General features: G+C 35.7%; 1 protein-coding gene across 1 annotated transcript; it reads left to right on the forward strand.

Moving 5' to 3' along the window:
- The first annotated feature begins 712 nt into the window (after positions 1–712).
- On the forward strand, positions 713–21,840 carry LOC114349919 (lipase 3-like). The gene is made up of 6 exons (XM_028300513.1): positions 713–1,015; positions 1,645–1,843; positions 20,252–20,625; positions 20,794–20,931; positions 21,004–21,380; positions 21,520–21,840. The coding sequence occupies exons 1-6, from the start codon at positions 932–934 to the stop codon at positions 21,716–21,718; spliced, it is 1,371 nt and encodes a 456-aa protein (XP_028156314.1). The 5' UTR covers positions 713–931; the 3' UTR covers positions 21,719–21,840.
- The last annotated feature ends 670 nt before the right edge of the window (positions 21,841–22,510 follow it).

Below are 22,510 nucleotides of genomic sequence, written 5' to 3' on the forward strand. Positions count from 1 at the left end.
TTACGACCCTGTACTTCGGCAGGCAATCTTGTATAAGAGAGTAAGCAAATATGCTCCCGAGTTATGTAAATGAGACGGGGAATTTGCCGTCTCATCGATTCGCTTTTGATAAGACGCCATGGCTGCTTTGGTGAATGAGCGTGAAGGCATTCAGTGATGCCCAGTGAATGAGGAGAAACCTCGCCTGAGGTAAAGTTTTTCTGACCCCAGATGCTGCGCTTGTCGCGATCAACTAGTAAATTTAATAACCTTTACATCTGTATGGAAGTTGATTACAAGTATGTACTCCTTATTTAATCTAAAATTTAATCGCAGCAGGGAATTAAATAAGAATTGAATAAGTACTTTATTCTTAATCAAATGGTATCCATCTGAAATAAATTCTTTCTTTCTTTCTTTCTTTGAAATAATGCATTTTCTACATACACACTCATTTTGTATTTCTCACTTTTATTTACAAATAAAATAAACATGTTGGTTACTTTTGTATTGCAAAGCAAAAGGTATTAACTAACCGTAACATTGAGAAGTGAAAAAATAAATTGCCAATCTTTTTAGATTATTTTACAAGATTTCACACATCACTCATACCTACGTTTTAAAATCGACAAACTAAACATACCGTCATATCTTATCAATTTACTTTAAAGTATTATGCAACGACTCTATCATTATTGTGATCAAAATATTTTCCTCTCACAAGAGAGACGGTACTGAGATAGGCAACAATATACATTATTGAATTGTTGAAGAAAATTAGCAAAAAAATTAATATAATTAGTAAACAGTTTGAAGTGTTTATATTGAATGCAAGTGCTTAGATAGTGAAATATGAAATGTCTCTTCAAACATGCATCACAATAGATGATTATGATAAGGAGGGAATTATAAATAGTTTAAAGATAGCTGTTAGTGCACATTTCCTCGGAACATGGAGGCGGTTAAAGTGTTGAGTGTGATTATTGCCAGTGTCTTGACAGTTGGAGCTGATACTAATTACAGTATCTATGAAATTGTAAGTAATAATTAACCATATTAGTTCGTATGATTAAAATAATGACATAAATATCCGATTACCAAAGGGTTTTTTGTTTTTGCGACAAAGTTTGCCCTTTCTTCATACTAGTCATCTATCCTTGGTTTTTAGTGATATTGTTCAGACTAATGACTCTTAAATTCAGCTCAGACTAAAAAATCTGACATATACGGTACGTACATTAGACGTTGAGAAACTACTATACCTACCTATAATCATATGTACGAGTATATCAGAATATAGAAGCGGGTAGGTACAGATACCTACCCGCTTGTTATGATTTTATTCAGGCTGTAAAATAATGCAATTAAAAATGAGTTATCATTTAATTGACAGTGATAAATATCAATTTGCCAAATCATTTGTAAACAACAAGATTAGATAGAAAATTATCCTTGTTTAATGAATCACGCTACCTATAACCATTGTGCACTAGTATACTAATAACACAGCAAAGCTAGTACTTAAGCAGAACTCTACTTCAATTTCGATAGTTTTTATGAACTAAAACTACCGAACTTATACAAAGTAAAAATAAGTAAAGGAAGATAATGAATTGACGACACAAAACTACTGCTAGTACATACTTAAATAAACTTAATTTTCAGCCTGAAGAAATAATCGCTAATGGATATCCAGCAGAGCGACACCACGTGGTTACAGAAGATGGTTATATTCTAGAAATGCATAGGATACCCAAAGGGAAAGATGATTCAAGCACATCTACTAGACCAGTGGTATTCTTAATGCATGGGCTGCTAAGCTCTTCGCAGGCTTTCATTGCTATTGGGCCAAAGAGTGGCGTAGGTAAGAAATAATTTATTTTGTCTCGTCATCATCATCATCATCATCATTTCAGCCATAGGTCGTCCATTGCTGAACATAGGCCTCCCCTAATGCTTTCCACGTTGATCGATTGGTAGCGGCCTGCATCCAGCGCTACCCTGCTACCTTTACGATGTCGTCGGTCCACCTTGTAGGTGGACGTCCCACGCTGCGTTTTCCGGTACGCGGCCTCCATTCCAGAACATTGCTTCCAGAATCTTTTGTCTCGTAAATATGATAAATCTCGTAGAAATGATAGGATGATAACAGAATAGAAGAGCGTCATTCGGGCTCCAAGACAGCTATCCCCAGGGACTACTTAACCTTCACTGGTTGGGTTTTATTGGAGACCAAACTATACAGGAGTTGCAATGGTGAGAAAAAGTAGTGGGATTAGTCCCGTAAGAGCGTCTGTATTCTTCTTTTGTTCCATTAACGGTGTTTCCCAAGTGTCAATTCATGTCATCTAAAAGACCTACTATTAAAGTCTATTCGAGCGAATACCTAAAGAGCATGGACCTATAAAAAAAGTCGGTCGGATTCTCATCAACAAAATACTGTGACATTAGGATACACCAGCTTGCCTGTACGTATAGGCCGGCACGCACACATTCACACCCTGATACACCACTTCGAGTGCAAACTTCACACAGTTGACACATTTAAGCAGCGAAAAAACAACACGAATACGACATGTCTTGTGTGATGAAATTGTGTAAAAACCGTTCTGTTCGAACAAACAAAAATTAAGGAATCACATTTCACAGCCAAAATAATAATCCAAGCGCTTATTTCCCGACCTTAAAATATTGAAATTAATTGAAATCAAACNAAATTCTGGGTAATGAGTTATTGATACTGATCCCATTTGTGCAAAAAAAAGAGTAAAATAAAGTGACTCAAAATATCCTCCTGAAATTGGTAATTTATTGACACATGCGTCGCTAGCACTATTTAAATAGTGTGTACGATAATGTAACACTTATTAGAATTAAAAATGGCCTAAGTTAGCAAAGTATGTAATAATAACGGTTCTATATTGGCTCACATAAAATTCTAAATCCTATTCTTTGTCTTACTACCGATTTGTGTTCATAATAATCTCTCTTTAGTCCAGTCAATGAATGCCTTAACGACGGCGTAGAGAGAAATCCGTGGAACACAATTTCTGACCTCGGGACTTTATAAAGACTAGTTAGGAGGTGAACATAGCAAAAGTCCCCGCCCTTAGCCCTTGAGCCGGCGGGAAGAGGGGGGTTTAAAGGTACCACTTTTCGGTTTTTTGCCTAATCCTCGGAAACTATGCGTCCTAGTGACATGACTACTATGAACCAAAAAAAGCTTATTCAATTTGCTACAGGTGAGATAGTCAAGTTTTTCTATATCTTGTATAGTTTTCGCGGCATCTGCTCTAGAAGGTCTGTAATATTAGAAATTTTATTTTTGTCTTACATGTTTCCATCAGGTGAAAATCGACTTAATTAACATTGAGCAAACATTCTAGATATGCGGGAGCATGTTAAGCCTAGTTCCAGGGAGGGGACTGCACCGTGCGTATAATTAGACGAGCCATTTGCAGCCACTTTTGACTCCTCATCACTCAAAAACTACTGTGCGTTAACACTTCAAATTTGGCTCATGTGTTGAGGCTTACGAGATAAACATCAACATAAAATTTCATAAATATACCTCAAACGGTTATTTAGGTATTGACGTTCAAAAATCGACATTTAGAACACTAAAATCTATCTATTACCTGTGAAATGTTAAAATTTACTGGTTTTTTGTTTCTTCCTTTGTATTTACACATCTACCTATCTGTATGCCAAATTTGAACCTTCAAAGTCATCTGGAAGTGGTTAGAATTTGGTCTATAGGTCAGACATGTAGATTTTTGGACGTCAATACCTAAAGAACCGTTTGATGTATATTTATGAAATTTTATGTTGATGTTTATCTCGTAAGCCTCAACACATGAGCCAAATTTGAAGTGTTAACGCACAGTAGTTTTTGAGTGATGAGGAGTCAAAAGTGGCTGCAAGTGGTTCGTCTAAATATACGCACGGTGCAGTCCCCTCCCTGGAACTAGGCTTGACATGCTCCCGCATGTCTAGAATGTTTGCTCAATGTTGATTAAGTCGATTTTCTCCTGATGGGAACATGTAAGACAAAAATAAAATTTCCAATATTACAGACCATCTAGAGCAGATGCCGCGAAAACTATACAAGATATAGAAAAACTTGANGACAAACTGTATTTAATAAGACCTTTTTGTAACTTATGCTGCCATCTACCGCATACCCTGAGAAACAGCTCGCGCGATGTTAGCTTTATAAACAATGCTAATGCTAATGACTGCGATTAAAAGCATGCTTTAAAATTTTATTGGAAGTCTCAGCAGATGGCTCTACTTATTTTTAAAGTTAGGGATAGAATTATTAATATCCATTTACAAAGATTATAAATGTAGGTTTATTCATAATTCTTCCTCTAATATCCATTTACAAGTTGAGTCTATCCATAGAAAAATAAACATTGGGAATCAGAAACATGTCCAAGTTAACAAGTCCAAGCAACCCGTTTGCATGGTAGGTGTGAGAAGTATATACTCAATACTCAACATTTTAGGTACATTGCATCCATTATGTACTTAAAATTAGAACATTGTGGGCCCAAAATTCAAAATCTTTAATTTGCTTTTGGTAAATTGGAGATGATTGTGCTGCTGCAGTTGAGGACTAAATGAATGATCATGATTATGATCAAAATATCGTGAAAAACTTGGTAACATTATCGGATGTTATAGACTGTTTGTACATTTTCCAAGCAAAGTTAATTCATGTAAAATTACGATACGCGTGGAGTGTTTCCGATTAAGTATGCTACGTGTGTAGTCACGTGGGGAACATGAATGCATTAGACTCACTTGCCACCTAAATGCATAAATTGGACTCCCGAGTGCGCCCAATCAAAGTTGACGTTTGACTAACACTCTAGTCTAGCCCTGTTAGTAAGATGTTTTAGTTATCATATTTTGTACTAAAATCGTTTCTATCACGACGTTTACCCAACGGATAAGAATGGGATTTTCAGTAGATAATAGAAAAGCAACAGGGTTATGATTAATTTCTAAAGTAGGTACCTACCTACCTACTAACTTATTTATCTGTAGTGCTATTACCTAATTATATTTATGAGGAGATACCTATACTTAGTGTATTTTTGCCAAGTTAAGATAAGATTTCCTAATGTGGGTGCACTGACGAATGCAATATTGAAAATTACATTCTAAACTGACTGCAGAATCTAGAGCTGATTGAATACGAGTTTAATGTGTTTTAGTCTTGATCTCGAATGTCGTTAATCGCCCGTCTTCACAAACATTACAATGTGATCTGAGGGTCGCACAGTGCGCGTGGACGCACCGGGTCACACGCGAACCAATCACAGAGCTCTATTCAACGCTGTGCGTTCGATTTGCTGCTTCACTTAAGCAAGCATCGTTGTGAATACGGGTGTACTCGTAAAGATTTACGAGTACATCTGTTGATTTCGAGTATTAACTAGATGCAATCGAAAATTTGGTAGGCTCACTGGTGAAAAGCATGGCGACGAATAGATACGAGGCGATTCAATGTACTATTAAACCCTCTGCAGACTAAGTAGTACATACCTTCCATTTACCGATTTCAACAACAATGCAATAGCCTCAACAGTCTTTAGATATTCCGTGACCATGGCACATGCAACTGTAGGTAGTAGTGTTGGAAATTAAATTAACTGGAATCCGTGTGTAGATTCGTTTTTTAGGGTTCCGTACCCAAAGGGCAAAAACAGAACCCTAATAACTAAGACTTTGCCGTCTGACTATCACCAGGTTACACACCATAATTTGGCGAGACATGTTGAACTGTATCATCAATTTTGTGTTCCATCCTATGTACCGTGTTTCATGTAATAAACAATTTGAATTTGAATTTGAGGCTATGTCTTGATTGTATAATGTTTTGTATCTCTTGATTGTTATTGACGAACCGTGTTATATTGATGTGTTTCAGTACCGCTGCTGTAGCAAATACTATAAATATATTAAAGTAAATATTTAAGGTTACTTTTTTAATTTGAGCATTTTGAAATTCAGTGACAGTGCGGCGCTATCGGTTTACATACAAGAAACAAAAGCGTTGCGGCGTCGTACGGAACCCTTCGTGCGCGAGTCCGACTTGCACATTGGCCAGTTTTTTTTAATATATTTGGCTAATTATATTTTCTGAATTTGACAGGCTGCTAAATGCACAGCAGCAGGTTACGCCCTCATTGCATCCCCAACTCGAAATTCAATTTTAACTTACATCACAGCAAACAAAAAGCATACACACAATCCTCGAATGCATTGTATTTGACTCGTAAGTAAATAGGTACAAATGAAATATAGCCGTAACCTTGTACAGTCAGATTGATTTTACAGAGATAAGTACTAAAATTTGAACAGCGCTATTTTTTATTTCAGCATCTATTGGTTACTTTTCAGGGATCTTGAATCGTAACTGATTTGTTTATTTTAAATAATAAATATAAAAATACACAACTAAAATAACACTTTCAAAGCCGGTAGGTATTGTTTAAGTTGGTGATTATTGTCATAGCAACATATTTTTTAATAAAGTACGAGTAAAACTACAAGTAAGTACTTAACCCTTTACCTACGGGCCCTTGGAAACCAAAGTCGCCTCTGAATACGGGGTATTTTAACCTATAAAATTGTTTGCTCCACTTAACATCAAGATACTTTAAAATTTATGAGACTTACGGTATTGAAATTTGGAATATTATATTCTGGAACTAATGTAGTTTCATAATCACAAACGCATTTTACACTTAATTTTCAATTTTATTGCTTTTTTTTCGTAAACCGTGATTTAGTACTGGCTTTGCCAAAATTACAATAGATGCCACCCGTATTGAGAAGTGACTTTTGACTTGGCAACTATAGGTGCCTCCCGTAGGTAAGAGGTTAATCATTCTAAAAATATCTCGTTTAGTTTGATTGCTACGGTATGAAGCAATTAAATATTATGGGTATAAAATGGTAATTAGGTAAGACTAATGCTCGTGTAAGATGAAAAATAGTATCAATTTCTTTTAGATTGCAAAATAATTAAATAATGCTTTAGTATCGGCGATCCATTACTTTTACATAATAGTTTTTTTATCCGGCCCACTGATAAAAGAAGAAACATACATAAAGGGGCCAACACAAAATAATATTAAGTAGGTTATTCCCCCTTATAAAAAGTAACACCCTAGTTGAACACTGTATAATAGTGACATTTCCATACTAAAGGTCAATTGAAAACAGGTTTCAACTATCTAGAGAGACTATTACTCAAAATGAACAAGATAAGTCTAATTAGGTATTTGTGAATTAACTAATATTACAGCTGAATTAAAAAAACATTCCTTGAAGTAAGGCTTCACGTTCAACTGAAAACTGTAATTTAGCAGCAACGATGATGATGAAGTGATAGTTTAAGATTTTTAAGAGCTTTTCCGTGGGTTAAAGCACCCTGAATTTCTGCTAATAACCCGTAACACAATGCTGAATATTATGGCGTTTCCATGGAAACGTGACTCATGGTTAATCTAATGGAGGAACGTGCATTTAGAAATTAATTACGTCAACCAGCCCACGTCACTCCGCTGTTGGTTAAAGGCAAACACTTTTCTCCTGTGGCTTGCAAAACGATTTTGTAGGCAAGAGGGTTTGTTTATAATTAAGAATTTCAATTCAGTTCTTAAAATAAACTGTCTATTTATAAATGAGGAAAAAACCTCATCGACAATCTGCTTAACAAAATATTAATTTGCTAATGGAACTCTAGGTAGTTCTAGACTATAGTCTAGAGTATATTTTGAATAGAGAGAGAGAGAGAGACTGGAGAGAGAAACGAAACAGGTGTAACAAAACTTCTGGAGTAAAATAATTCAGACTTTTAGCTAATTAGGTACCTACCTAGTTCTTGAGCATGAAACATGGCCTGGATGCGTTAAAAGATAACATAAAAGGAAGGCGTCTTGCTTTGTGTCGGATCTGACGCCGCGTCCTCAATGTATTGTTTATTACTGAATAAACCCTGTAGATACCTCAGGAAAAGCTTCCATTGTTAATTATTAGCCATAATAAAAGGGTTGACCTAATGTCCATGATCTGAGCTAGACATTCTTCATGCATTAGTGCACGTACAATAGCGTTATAAGAAGATAAAGAAAGGTAAGAGGGTTTATAAGAAACAAAGGCGCTTTTAGTGAAACTAGTTGGCGAGACACGAGTATAATGGGTTTGTTATAATGACATTATTTGTGCACTCAGTAGAATAACAAAGATAAAACTCGACTGAATAGGGATATTCTTTAGGAAATGAGTAGATACAAAGGCATTCTTACTGCTGTAAGCTTTATTGCTGATGCATATTTTAATTTATTTCTCATCATTACGTTAGCTGCATTTTATAATGCTTTTCTCTTAGTAAATTGTTGATTTAGAGCTATCCCAAACAAATATTGATAACTTATTATACTTTCTCGTTGCTTTGCTCAAGATTCCTCTAATCTGGGGGCACGGCAGTGCCCCCACCAAGTCGAGCAAAAAAGCGGCACGGCCGTACCATCCTTTTCTCGAAGCAATTCAGGCCATTTTCGACCGCCTGTAACTTCGTTGTGGATAAAACTAGAAGGCTGAATTTTCATTAGCTATGCAGGCATTGTAAAGACACGGTATATTTAAAATTTCATTCAATTTGAACCAGTAGTTTAAGAATTATAACGGGTCAAAGTTACTTAATTTTGTCACTCACTGACTGACTCACTGACTCACTGACTCACTCACTGACTCACCGATCATCAAAACTCTAAGGCACTTCTAGCAGACCTAGAAGCTTCAAATTTGGAATATAAGTAGTGTTTGGTGTATGAATCAAGGAAAAACTAAAATATTTGGGGGCACGGTAGTGCAACCGCCAAGTCGAGTAAAATTTTTCAATTTCGGTCCAGTTTTCTAGATACATAACTGCTGTCTACAAAATACAAAAAGAAATGAGATCCCATCAAAAACAATACTTGTCAAAAAAACCAAGTCTCGCAACTCAGTTGTTCTACGGTAAAAAGTTGTGAGATCCATGTAATACCAAGTCCAGGCCAGGAAATCTTTAACGTTTTACATAAATATATTGACTTGGCCATCGCATGAAAACACGTGTAAATTAAATTATTTAGTGCGATGGCCAAGTCAATAATTTATGTAAAACGTTAAAGATTTCCTGGCCTGGACTTGGTATTACATGGATCTCACAACTTTTTACCGTAGAACAACTGAGTTGCGAGACTTGGTTTTTTTGACAAGTATTGTTTTTGATGGGTCTTTCTTTACTGAAACTTTTAAATCGAGGAATTTCATCTCTGTTTTCTTCCGAATCAGCTTTTACAGTCTCTCAGTCAATCTTTTAAATAATTCAGAGATGTTTTGGGCTTTTCGTAAGCGTTTCAACTCTATATTTTTGGATCTTACATTCTCGAAATAAAATACCAATTTATGAGTGCCAAATCGTTTTTTTTTTGTTATTTTAATTTTATTTCGTACAGAGATCGTAAGAATGCGCTATAATGGTTTTATTACGAACGTCAGCGCAGCTCGAGGCCGCTGCGGCAATACGCGCCGCATGCCGGGCGACCCCTCTGACAAGTGAAGTAACGTCTTTCGTAATGTTGCCAGTGTGGGTCTAATATCACATCGTGTGTAGCCTTGACGTGTATGTGGTTAGTGAAATTAAAAAAAAATTGTAGCCACTGAAAATTAATTTAAAGGAATATTACTTTCAGTAACTATCTAAATAAATATAACTCAAAGGTGACTGACTGACATAGTGATCTATCAACGCACAGCCCAAACCACTGGACGGATCGAGCTGAAATTTGGCATGCAGGTACTTAGATGTTATGACGTAGGCATCCGCTATGAAAGGATTTTACGAAACTCCACCCCTAAGGGGGTAAAACGGGATCCACGCGTACAAAGTCGCGGGCGGCCGCTAGTAGTAGCATAAGTTCCGATTAGGTTCTAGTAATTTATAAAATGTACTTGTAAAATTTCTTTTTATCTCTTTACCATCTACAATTCTTTGTTTATCTCCATCGAAATCATTTCGATGGATTCACATCGAAACGATATTGATTTCAATCAGAAGATAAAAAATATAAAGGGTTCATGGTGTTGTATAATCACTTAAATGTTATTTTAGAAAAAAAAACTCTACCTTATGATGATGGGTTTATGCAATATTGGTAACGTAGGAATTGGAATTCTCTAAATTGGTTTGATTAACCTTATTGGTACGTAGTGGACTTTATGAAACTGAGGATATACTAAGCAGCTGATGGTAACTAAGAGAGTTGATATCGGAACTGTAGTTATGAAGGTCTAGTGGCAATGTTTACAAGAATTAAACATATGATTAGAAGGAACTAGAAAAATGTAATTCTTACTTAGGCGGCCATTCTTCTGGCCAGCTTCCTAAACTGTTTATCAGCATAAGTCAAACCATTTAACCTTCCTTTGCTTCTTTACACGAATCTAATTCTCTATGGTGTGAAGGGGACAAAAATAATATATTTTCGTATTAACCTTGAGTCATTCTGACAATGCATCGCGGCTTAATGTAAAAAAAAAAACATGTGAAGATAAGCAGGCAACACTAATGCTGTGAGCCGGTCGGTAAAACAGTGTAAATTTAGAACGCAAAGCCGACTTGCGTATCTTTGCTTGATCCCATCCAATGAACTGTCAAAATACTTATAATAACCTCTTGTTTATAACGTTCTATCAATGTTAACTGCACTATGAGAAGTGAATAAAATCGTGTGTGAAATAGACTAAAACCAGTTCCAGTGGCTGCATAGTACTAGCTATGTGAAGTAGATTATTATTTTCGGCAAACAAGGTAAGCATCGATGTTTCGTATGCGCGAATCTTATTTTCGGCATGTCATATTATCTTATGTTTACATCTTAACATAACGTTATGATTTTGTTTACTTTAAAATTGTTATTAAATTGCCCTTTTTGTGTTATAATTTTTTAGTCGCTTTATAATTCATTTTATATAGATTAGCGTGCATGAATATTAATGGAAATATTATTTGTCTTGTAATTTTCCTTATAGAACCTTAGATTTCCTTTTCCTTTTTATAAGTTTACTCGTATAAAATCGTAAAACATGTTTTCTGTTATAAAAACGTTTTCAGATTCTAGGAACTTATAATAAACAGCAGGAAAGTAAACTAACTACTAAAAACTTAAATAAAATTACATCATATTGTGTAAATTTATGCAACAAAAAATAATCGCTGTTAATATTATTATACATGCAAGTGAGTCAATTTTAACGTCAGTAGTTAATTGAGATCACGTCTAACCATCGTAAATAATGTTACACCATAGAAAAAGTAATAGATAATAACGAATATTCATTTTCGAACAACAATAGGTTTTCATGGTACAATAGAAGTAAAATATCGTTTGCAAATCGCTTTTAACTTCCGCGAAGGACCTACTTTAATTCTGTAAGCGTGCTCTTAACTAGATATTCCTTTTATAACTCGCCATAATTCGCAACTAGAATACAACCAACATTTTAAAGAATGACTAAACAAATTAAACCTTGAACCACCTTATGTGGTATGCCGAACTCAACAATGCGAAGCCGTATATGAGTATACTAGAAACATTAGCGAATCTTATTAACGAACCGCAGGTTTTTACTAAATACTAAACCTGTAAATCAAACCTATGAGCAACAAAAACTGGTTTAGCGGCAATACGGCAGACGATAATTGTCGTATCACTGACATAGTACGGTTATAGAATATTTTTTTGATTAAAATCTTTGAAGTTTCATCTATTCTTAAAAATAGTTCTGCATAGACTTGCCAAAAAACTGCAAGCTGTGAGGTTTATAAAAAAATATAATATCCCTGTAGGTCCGATATTATTTTAACTAAATACCTACACAATAATATGTAGGTTTGTAGACACAAATTTATATGGCATCAGAGGACTCTATCTATAATACTAATCAGAAATTACGTTTTGACAGCTCATAAAATGTTTCGTCGTTGTTTCTGGTGGTGATAACAGAAAAAAACGTAAACATGTGTGCTGTGGCGCTAGAAAATAGAGAAAACCGCTTGCGCATGTACTAATATGATATGCGCAGCGCTATTTTAGTTGTATAGTGGTACACAGCTGGCACAGGCAAAGCAATGCGATGATCCAGAACTAGACCACCCGGAGAGAGAAGAAAGTAGAGCTTGATTTATGGTGTGCCACATTGGACTACGATTAAAATGGTAATCGGACTTACTAATTTAAATGAAGAAAGTTATTTCCAACTTCAAGGTTGTGTAAGAAATAGGCTTATCTGAAAAAAAAAATTCTTTATTAAAAAAGTGGTTTGTGTACTAAAATAAACATTATCAATTTCACCAAAGTCATATTTAATGTCATTTGGAAAAATATCGATTTTCTAGCTGAAATTGCGAATAGACAAAAAATAGCAATAAGCGCTACTGTTTTAAAAATCACCAAAGGAATTTAATAATATCTTTTAATATAAATTTTTTGTTACTACGTTTTGCATTAAATCAGCCATTTAGTTTAAATGTACGTCAAACATGCGTAGGTGACTTGTTTGTGAAGAGGATAAAGTCTAGAAACTGAAAATATTTACATAGCAGCGTTCACACGAGATGTGTATAACAGGTTTTAAATCAAAGCAATAAGATCTAAAATGCAATACTCGATCAAGAAGGAAGAAGCAGTCATTGTTATGCAATCAGTGATCAATATTTTGTTTGACAATTAATCCGTTTTGAGTAACAGTTGGGTATACATGTGATTGCAGATGAGTAGTCGTTGCTGCTGATGTAGTATAATAATATGAATAACAAAATTATAATAATCCCGATAGGTTAACGATTTTAATGACTAAAAATAAAAGTGTTAAGTTGTGAGGATAAATGGACGTTTGCTAACTCTTTCTCACGAAAATACTGAACGTATTTTCATAGTATTTTGATGCAACCTTACAGTATTATTGTTTATTTAATCTAAAACATGTAGTCTATAATTTATAACGATATTGAGTCAATTAGCGTAAAAATGAACTAAAATTATAAATACAAGACAACTTAGTGTTCACAAATGCAGTCGGAGGCTTTTATGACTAATTCTTTTATTTGTGATACGTAATTAATACTTGTTGGGATTTTTGTTTTTAGCCGACTTCAAAAAAGGAGGAGGTTATTATGTTCGGCTGTGTGTTTTTTTTTCTATGTATGTTCACCGATTTCTCCGTCCATTGTGGACCGATTTTCAAAATTCTTTTATTGTACACTTCTGAGGTGGTCCCATTGTCACCATGTCAGGATCTGATGATGGGATCCTAGGGAAATCGAGGGCAACCCTCAAATTATATAGGCACGTATATCGTTTTTCATAGTTTTTATGAAGTTATTCAAGTATTTGCTCCTGGAAATCATCATTTCAAATTGATGAGCTGATGATAGAGGGTAACTCCTTAACGCTTAGGAGTTGGAAGATAATTCTTTTAATTTTATAGATAAGTATAGTTTCTAAAGTTATTCAAGTGTTTGCACCAGATCGGTGCAGGCAAACTTCACACGTTTCATAATCTTGGCACCCACTCCAGAAGTATGAATCATGGTATAAATATTAATTCGTCCTAATAAATAAATATTTTGTAATTGGTGGTGATTTGATATTCTTTGATAGTTGTAAAAGCTGTTTTTATCCTCCAAATAGAAGTAGGAGCAGCACGAGTAGGAACAGTAAGTACTCGTACGAGTAGGATTCTTGTTTATTGTAGGAATCAACCTCTGCACACCATTTAGAGGACTTTAACCTTACTTACTTTTTAACTTGCCACTTCGCCCGCGTGAATTTGTGAATTTCCGTCTGTCATGGAAAGACTGTCACGGAAAACCTGGGATAAACCTATCTTATGTCTTCCCCTGAGACTCAGACTATCTCTATTACCGAATTTAGTCTAAATCAGCTCAGTAGTTTAAGCCAGACAAGTTGACAGTCTACAGGTAGACAGAGTAGCTTTTGCATTTATAAATGAGCTTGGATTTAATTATCCGCCGCTAATAATAGCAACGAATATTTAATGTCAAAGATTCCTATCCGAATGTCTATCTAGAAAAATATAATACCTATACAAAACATGAAGGGAAAAAATTCTTAGAAGATTACGAATCATTTATCCATTCAAAAAGCAAGAATACAAAGAAGATTTAGGGACCGGAAGAAAATTGTTGATATTAGTTTTGAGATTTTCAAATTTTGATGCAGTTTTCATGCCGATCGCGTGATATTACCCGCATCTACGCAACGGCATCAGCAGTTACATGATCCAAAGGAATTAAAACGCTGTGGCCTTGGTAATAAAATTTACATGCCATTAATCTACATCAGAGCAGTGCGCCTACCACGCGGCCTAATGAATTTTTTTTCCGTGGTCTAACAGCAAGCTCAGTCAACGCCGAATAGCCAATAATAGAGAAGCCAATTCGTCATTATCTCGTACATGATACATGACTTTCTTTGTGCTTCGATTCGATCAAAGGCGATTGGGAAAACAAAGAAGACATTTTGCAAGGCGACGGAAGGCCACAGCTAATCGTAATCATAGTCATAGTTCAAGTCCGCCACTGTACAGTTATATGTGCAAAAGTGTAAATAAATAAATAAATAAATAGTTAAAGGTAACAAAAAAGGTAAAGAAATACCTACCTACATGATTTGTTTGGAAACGCAATCAGCTATCATACACGAGTAAGTACTTTAAAACTTTTTTAAATATCACTAATGGCCGATTTAAGCGTCATATTATGTAGAAATATAATTTTGTACTTTTATTAATTAAATATTTTGTAGCAATGAAAATATCTAACCTACTCGTATCTCTCTAAATAAGATAAGCTGCAATATGTATTTTTTAAATGTGTAGAGTGTATTTGTTAAACGATTCATTCTAGATGTTTCGATTCTAAGTTGTTTCTAATAAGTTCCAATAAATTCTCGTTACAATAATTACCTATTCTTTTTTGAGGTTGTTTGTCATAAAATGATCAATGATAAATCGTTGCCAATCGCGTTTCTTCAGATGTTTGATTCGTGCTCAATGCAATTGACCTTATAAATTATTATTTTAACCGCTAGCCACAGGGCCAATTGTGACTGCAGCAGTCATATTTCTACCTATACTTTGAATTTATTTGTCAGCAACAGTATCTTGAAGACGTTTGTTCTGTGTCCTGACCTACTAACTAGTTATACAGTGTAGTTGGTTCGGTTTCATTATCATCATCGTTTCAGCCACATGACCTCGACTGCTGAACATAGGCCTCCCCTAATGATTTCTAATACTGCCCAGTTGGCAGCGGCATCCATCCAGCACCTTCCTGCTACTTTTATGAAGTCGTCGGTTCACCTTTGCTTAGATTTACGCTGTTTATAACTTCAACAAAAGACTATAACTATCGTTGATTGATCATATCATCGATAAGTGTAATAAAAAACAATTGACTATTTCTATTCATGAACATAGCACAAGTACTACATAGTCGAAAAACAACGACAAATCGCTCACCGCAAGGTTTTTTATATAGGTTTTAAATAATTAAACTAGTTAAAATCTAGGTTCATATATTTAAACAAGCAGTCAAAGCAGCCATGGCGTAGGATGAGTATTGATTTGTGCACGCATCTGAATATTTCGTTGGGGGACCAATCCGTAGCTAGTTACACAGGTATACTGAAGGTAGGGTTGCCAGCGAGACTATTAATCATAATGAATACAATCAAAGAAAATATAAATATAAGTAGGTACTTGATATAAACACGAATAATAGGGATAATTTTAAACGTTTAGGGGCTGATTTTTGCAATAATTGTCGTATAACCTTTAACTGAATAATACAATTGTACTATTTGTCAGTTTCTTTATAGAAATTGTATTCTTGAGATAAAAGACATCTGAAAAATCAGCCCCAAAAAGATAATATACATTATAGAGTCGAGTAATGCAAAATATAGATTCGTGGATTTAAAGTATCGCTATAAATGATAGTATGTATTTAATTCTCTTAAATTAACAATAGTTTTTGAATGATACAGAAACATCTATCCTACTACTATCGCAACTTTCCCATTATAATATTACAAGCTGTGCCCGCGATTTCGTACGCGTGAAAACCCATTTTCGCAATATTTTTCATTGTTGCTCTGCTCCTATTGATCGTGGGAGCAGAGTATATGTTGTTATATGTTGTAGCCTATAGCCTTCCTCGATAAATGGGCTATCTAACACTGAAAGAATTTTTCAAATCGCACCAGTAGTTCCGGAGATTAGCACGTTCAAGTAAACAAACAAACAAACTCTTCAGCTTTATAATATTAGTATAGATTAGGATGGGGTTAATTTAATTTTAGCATAAATTAATTATATCTCCATTTCCGATTTGACGATACTGTGCTGACCGTCACACTGTATTTTGGTTAAAAGCTGCCAGCCCTAGCTGCCCTCACGTGTACAAGTAAACATAGATAACCCTCCGGCGCTGGACGTCAGTCTGTGAGGTAAGCTCATATTCATTTATTGCGTTTATGGGCAGCGGACGGCTGTTCGCACATTCGTTTTACGTTGGAAACAGTTGAAAAGACATTTTGATGTCTCGGCGTTGCAGAATTTTGAACAGTGTCATCCCTTAAAATATGGTTTACAATGCATTTGACTTGATTATTTAATAAGTACTCTTCCAAATGAAAACCTTTCACGTCTGACTACTATTTTCTTTTCTGGTCATTTTGGTAACTACGACAGTAACAATAATAACAAGCTTTTAGTAAGCTGATTTAAAAACTTTGAGTCTGCGTTTGACCTAATGTTACTTGATGGTTGATGCTGACGAGATTTAATTACTCATTAAATACAGAAATTACTCATATCTTTAAATGAATTAGGTTATTATAAGGGTTTACACATTTCAGACCAACAGAGCGAGCCACAGTCTGGGGCGGAGCCGCGAAAGAATGTCTAGGCCGTCTAGCTCGGACAATAACTCGCAGCTCCGTCCCAAAGACTTCAGGAGGACACCGTCAGGTTTTAGTGAGTAGGCCCTGCCCATCTGGCAGGGAGAGCCTCACATAACCCACTGGTTCCCCCGGGCCAGTGGGTATGCAATTTCATGCATTTCCTGACGAAAAAAAAAAAAGGGTTTACACATTTGCAATGTAAGGAGAAAGTCGGCTATATGCCACTAATCCCCGTTAATGCCAATTGGAGCTTATAATGGGGATTAATGAACTTTTTAGTTCATTAATCCCCATTACGTTAAAAAAAATACTGATATAACGGGTATTAATGAACTAAAACGTTCATAAGCTCCATTAGCATTAACGGGGGTTAATGAACAAAAAGTTCACTAATCCCTGTTGACGGGGATTGTCAACGGAGATTAGTGGAATAAGCCAGAAAGTCCCATTTCCTGCAGTATAAATTGCGAACATAAACGTTACTAACCCCAATTACCCTCAAAGGTATAGGTAAACGTACAACTTAATCTCCCGACGTTAGACTCTTATGTCCAGAATCCAGATGTTAAGCTTACAGTCGGACGACAGTATTGGTTTCTGTTCATATGTGATAATGTTCCAAAGGGAGATTTGGATGTCAGTCCCATCGAATAATTTCACAGTATAAAGCCGTATCGCTTATTGGTGTCATCCTTTGATACTTTTATTATTTATTCTTCTCTTTTCCGATATTTCGGTAACAGTGCTGACCTTAAGCATTGATTTTTTGCACAATAGAACAGATACTAAACTTATTAAAGTACACCGTGATATCTAGGCATAAAGTTGAGCGCGCTCTACGTCATTTATTGATAAACTCAATTAGTCACACTGTACTGAGAATCAAAGATAACACCTACGATAATAAAATACATATTAAATGTGAAAGCAGAAATGTTCTTATCATCAAAATATTTAGGACCGATCAAGGGTATTATGCTGCTATTAAAGCTACTAATTGCTTTGACCAAAAGGTCATGTATGGTGAAAACACTTTGTTAAGTAATATACCGTAATTATTAAAATGTGTTACGAAAGTGATTGAAAGAAAACTATCCTTTTTGCAATTATTTTAAGACCTTTCTCGATTGTCACGATCGACCCCAACATGAGTCTGCCGATAGATAGACAGGATCTACAGTTTGGCCTCTGGGTGAAATCGAATCAGTGAAGGTTCAGTAGTCCCAGGGGACAGCTTATTGTCTACCCGCAACGTATTTAATCGGAGGAATCTAAGAACAACGACTCTCCTCCGTTACTTCCGTTAAAGGTTATTAAACCTTACTTTTTCAATCATTTGTGTGAAAGAACTTTTGTCTGTGGTTAACGCAGAACAGAATTGCACTAGATTACTTCTTACAACCCTTCTTATTTCAACCTCCACTCTACCTAACTGAAAGAAATAGTTTACGGCAATAAACTACCCACCCGATTCAATAAATATGCAGTCAGATAAAAAGTAGGCTGTTAATAATAGTCGGTAGCACAACAAGCTAAACTCTCATCGTAATGTAGTTGTAATAATGTGCTATTTTGCAACAGAAACAGTCTACTATCCATTCCACCTGCCCACACTAAGCGTCCCAAGGCGCTGCGCTGTGTTGCACGCATAACATAAATTAATCTTTGCCATTGAACGCTACTGTACCATAACATACACACCTGTGTCGCACGATGGCTATTTTCATGGGAGAGCGGAAAATATCAGTTCTTGGTGTATTAAAATAGATATTATTATTAAATATTTTTGTCATTTTAACGCTGAAAAATATACAAAATTCCGTGGGCGTTTTGTTTTGTACAATTTTATACCTACTTTAACAGTATTTTCTCTCCGCAGTCTATGGCACAGTAGGTAGCGTTCAATGGAAAAAATTCTAATTGAGGGAAAAATTATGTGTCCAAAAATTTACTTGATCAAGACTCGTTGGGTGTTCCCAAGTTGTTAGCTTAATCTCTTATAGTTAATGTTTTTGAATGTCATCATCATCATCATCGGACGTCCACTGCCGAACTAGGCTTCCCCCAATGCTTGCCATGTTGCCCGGTTGGTAGCGGTTTGAATGTATGTACGAATAATTGCGCCATAAGTTAAAAAAGAGTTGGCAATAAATTAAATAGATCCCAATACGTCTAATAGCATGTTTTCACAATTTTTTCCTTAATTCCCTAGCAATATGTTTTTCAAAGAATTAATAGATGCGCTAATAACCGTAATAAGAACAAATAGCATAATTAGAAAAGTAATAGCTACCGGCTCATGACAATGCCTTGGTCGCGGTTGAATAATTTAGTTAGTCTAAACACCGGTGCAAGTTTGCCGTCTCTCTTCAAGGTAGACTGTGTAGGAACACTCCAGGTTAATTAAATATTTTCAAAATAGCGCCTCCAGCGCTCTGTCTGAGACGGTTCTTGAGATAAATGATTATTCTATTTTCAGAGCCATAACAGACAACTTCAGTTGAGTAGGTATTATAATTTAATTAGCACTTAAATAAAGGCGATGGCGGCTGGATAGAAAAGCATAACTATGTATATGTAGCAAGTGAATGTCCATGTGTGTGTATCAGTCTAGATACTCGTAGGTATTACTAATCACACTTACATAGTCTCCCATGCGGGTTTTAACACGCAACCGCGAATAAAAATATGTGACCAGGCCACCTTGATAATTAAATTCTAAAAAACTCTCTCGGATTATGACACTAAAATTATTACAATTGGATTGATTGATATTGGAATTGAAAGAACACACGTCACATTTAGGTATTACCACCTATCTATGTATTGGTATGACATCACTTTGCCATATTGTCATCTAACTAGGGTAAACCGTATAGCTATTGCCCACTTAAAGATTTCAAACANGCTTACACATTGACTTGCAAACAATGTAAGAAAATTTGAACTTTGAAAATTTCGCGTCTACCTCAACGCATTCACCTTTCATCCTTTTAAAATGGCACGGAATAATTCTGTCTACATTCCCAAGTAACATCTGCCGATCTATGTTTTTCTTAAAATAAATGGGTAAAATGTTTTAGCTAACATGGCATCCCTAAATTCACTCACACAATAGACAAACGCCAAAATTTTGCGTCACAGTTTTGTTGTACCGCGAGTTCCGTCCGCCTTTTTTTATAGGTCCATGCTAAAGAGTAATATAATTTTTTTCACAGCTTACAACTTAGCCGATGCTGGTTTCGAGGTATGGATGGGCAACGCCAGAGGGAACCGTCTCTCCCGAAACCACACTACATTAAACCCAGATGACCCTCAAGAAAAGTTCCCATTCTTCAACTTTAGTTTCGAAGAGATCGGAAGGTTTGACGTAGCAGCCATGGTGGACTATGCCTTGAAGGTGACAGGACAGTCAAAGCTGCATTACATAGGCCACTCTCAAGGTGGGACAGTGTTTATGGTGTTGACTACGATGAGGCCAGAATATAATGAGAAGTTCAAGTCAGCTCATCTCCTGGCTGGTGTGGGATATCAGGACTATTTCCCTAATAAAAACATTTCACGGCTATCACTCTTGACTGATGTCATTTATGTAAGTCAACAGCGATTTGTAGTAAGTTTAATTAGAATCATGATTTACCTACCGTTATGTACAAGTCTTTCTAAAGTGTTTTCTGAGCATCATTGGTTACACATTTTAAATACCAATAAATTCAATTAAAAATACTTGTATTACAATATTTTGTATCGACATTTCCAGCAACTGTCCCTATCTCTTGGGGTAGTAGAACTATTTCCTCCAAATGTCACGCGAGCACAAGAAGTACAGCCAGACTTCTGTACTGGGAATACTAAATACTCCCAAATATGTGAATTGCTTGGGATGACAGAAATCATGGTAAGTTTCCTATTTTTATATTCACAGCTATTTGGTACAAAAATTACATTACGAGCAAATTAACTTTTCCAGGAAAACAATGATACAAGTTCAAAGGCGGAAGTCGCTGGAGCTGCCTTAAAACAAGTAGCCCATTTTGGCCAAAATATAAGAGACAAATCTTTCTGGAGATGGAATTACGGTCCTGTCAAGAATTTAGCTGTTTATGGAAATATGTTGCCTCCCAAATACGACCTAGGACTTATATCGACTAGTGTCACAATGCATTACACAATCGCTGATACTTTACTAGATGAGAGAGATGTGTTAGCGATGGTTGCTGATATACCAAATGCAATTGCGAGAAAAGTGGCTCGAGACACTTTCTCGCATGGAGATTTTACTCAGGCTGATGACTGTAAAGAACTGGTAACAGATTACATTATCGAAGCTATGCTTAAACTAGAAACGTAAGAAGTTTGATACAATATTTTTCTTTAAACAAAGACCTTTTTAAATTCTTCAAATAATACTTGTCTCATCCCGTGTGATGATTTCAAGGTTAGCATGATTCAATGGTATTAAAATTAAAAAACCTTTGAATTTCAGGAACACTGCTCAAAACGAAGTAAAAGAAACACGACGCAGTAATACAGCCAGTTCAATGAATGATGAAGAAGTACTAAAAAATGTGGATGAAATCATAACAATCGAGCCTCCTATACAAAATGCTTCTCCTAATTTAGCTTTAAGTGTGTTGTTGAAGACTTTGTTTGTCATTTATTCCATGAAATTATTACTGAGTTAATTTAGTGTGACTTTAAAACTAAAAGATGAGACTTGCAATTAACTTTATTTTTCGGTTTTTCCTTAATATTTAAGGTATCTAACCGCCTCTGTGGTCTAGTGGTAAGGCCACCTGCCTCAGACGCAGAGGTCCCGGGTTCGATTTCCAGTGGGGGCATTTTTCTGTTCGGTTTGGTTGGTGGTAGGGCTTGTTCTAAGTCCGCCTGGCTAGCTACCACCATCTTACCTAATTCCATCGCCATAACAACAATGTTAACAGCATTGTTGTATTCCGGCAGTTTTAGGTAAGATAGCCAGTTCCTCCGTGGTTGAGGGTTCCGGGTGAAGCTCGCTTCCACCATCGGCCTGATCATCACTTACCATCAGGTGAGATACAGGCTTTTTCAAGAGCTTCCTCGTTGTGGATAAAAAAAATAAAAAGGTCATGGCACAGAATATGGACCCTAAAAAATTGCTTTAAAAAGTGACCAGCTTTCTTTAAATCCGAAAAAATTCTTCTAAGTGAAGGAACCCAAAATATCACGAGGAATTTTGAATGTGGCATTACATATTTTATTATCAACGTTCGTCTCTCTCGTCATCCAGTAACACTCTTTAGAATTTTACTCATAAATGAACTTAATAAATTTTAGTCTCGCGATCCCAATGGACTATATTGTGTCAATTCACGCTTTTACAACCCCATATATCTTTTTCGTCGCTCCAAAGCTGCCTTGTTGAAATGGAAATCTTCGTTATATTGCAGACAAAATACCTTAAATTCAACGACACAAGGTCGTTTTTAGAACTTCTT

The sequence above is a fragment of the Ostrinia furnacalis genome, unplaced genomic scaffold (assembly GCF_004193835.3).
Source record: "Ostrinia furnacalis isolate ACB-3 unplaced genomic scaffold, ASM419383v2 OfSCF0732, whole genome shotgun sequence".
NCBI classification, from domain to species: domain Eukaryota; kingdom Metazoa; phylum Arthropoda; class Insecta; order Lepidoptera; family Crambidae; genus Ostrinia; species Ostrinia furnacalis.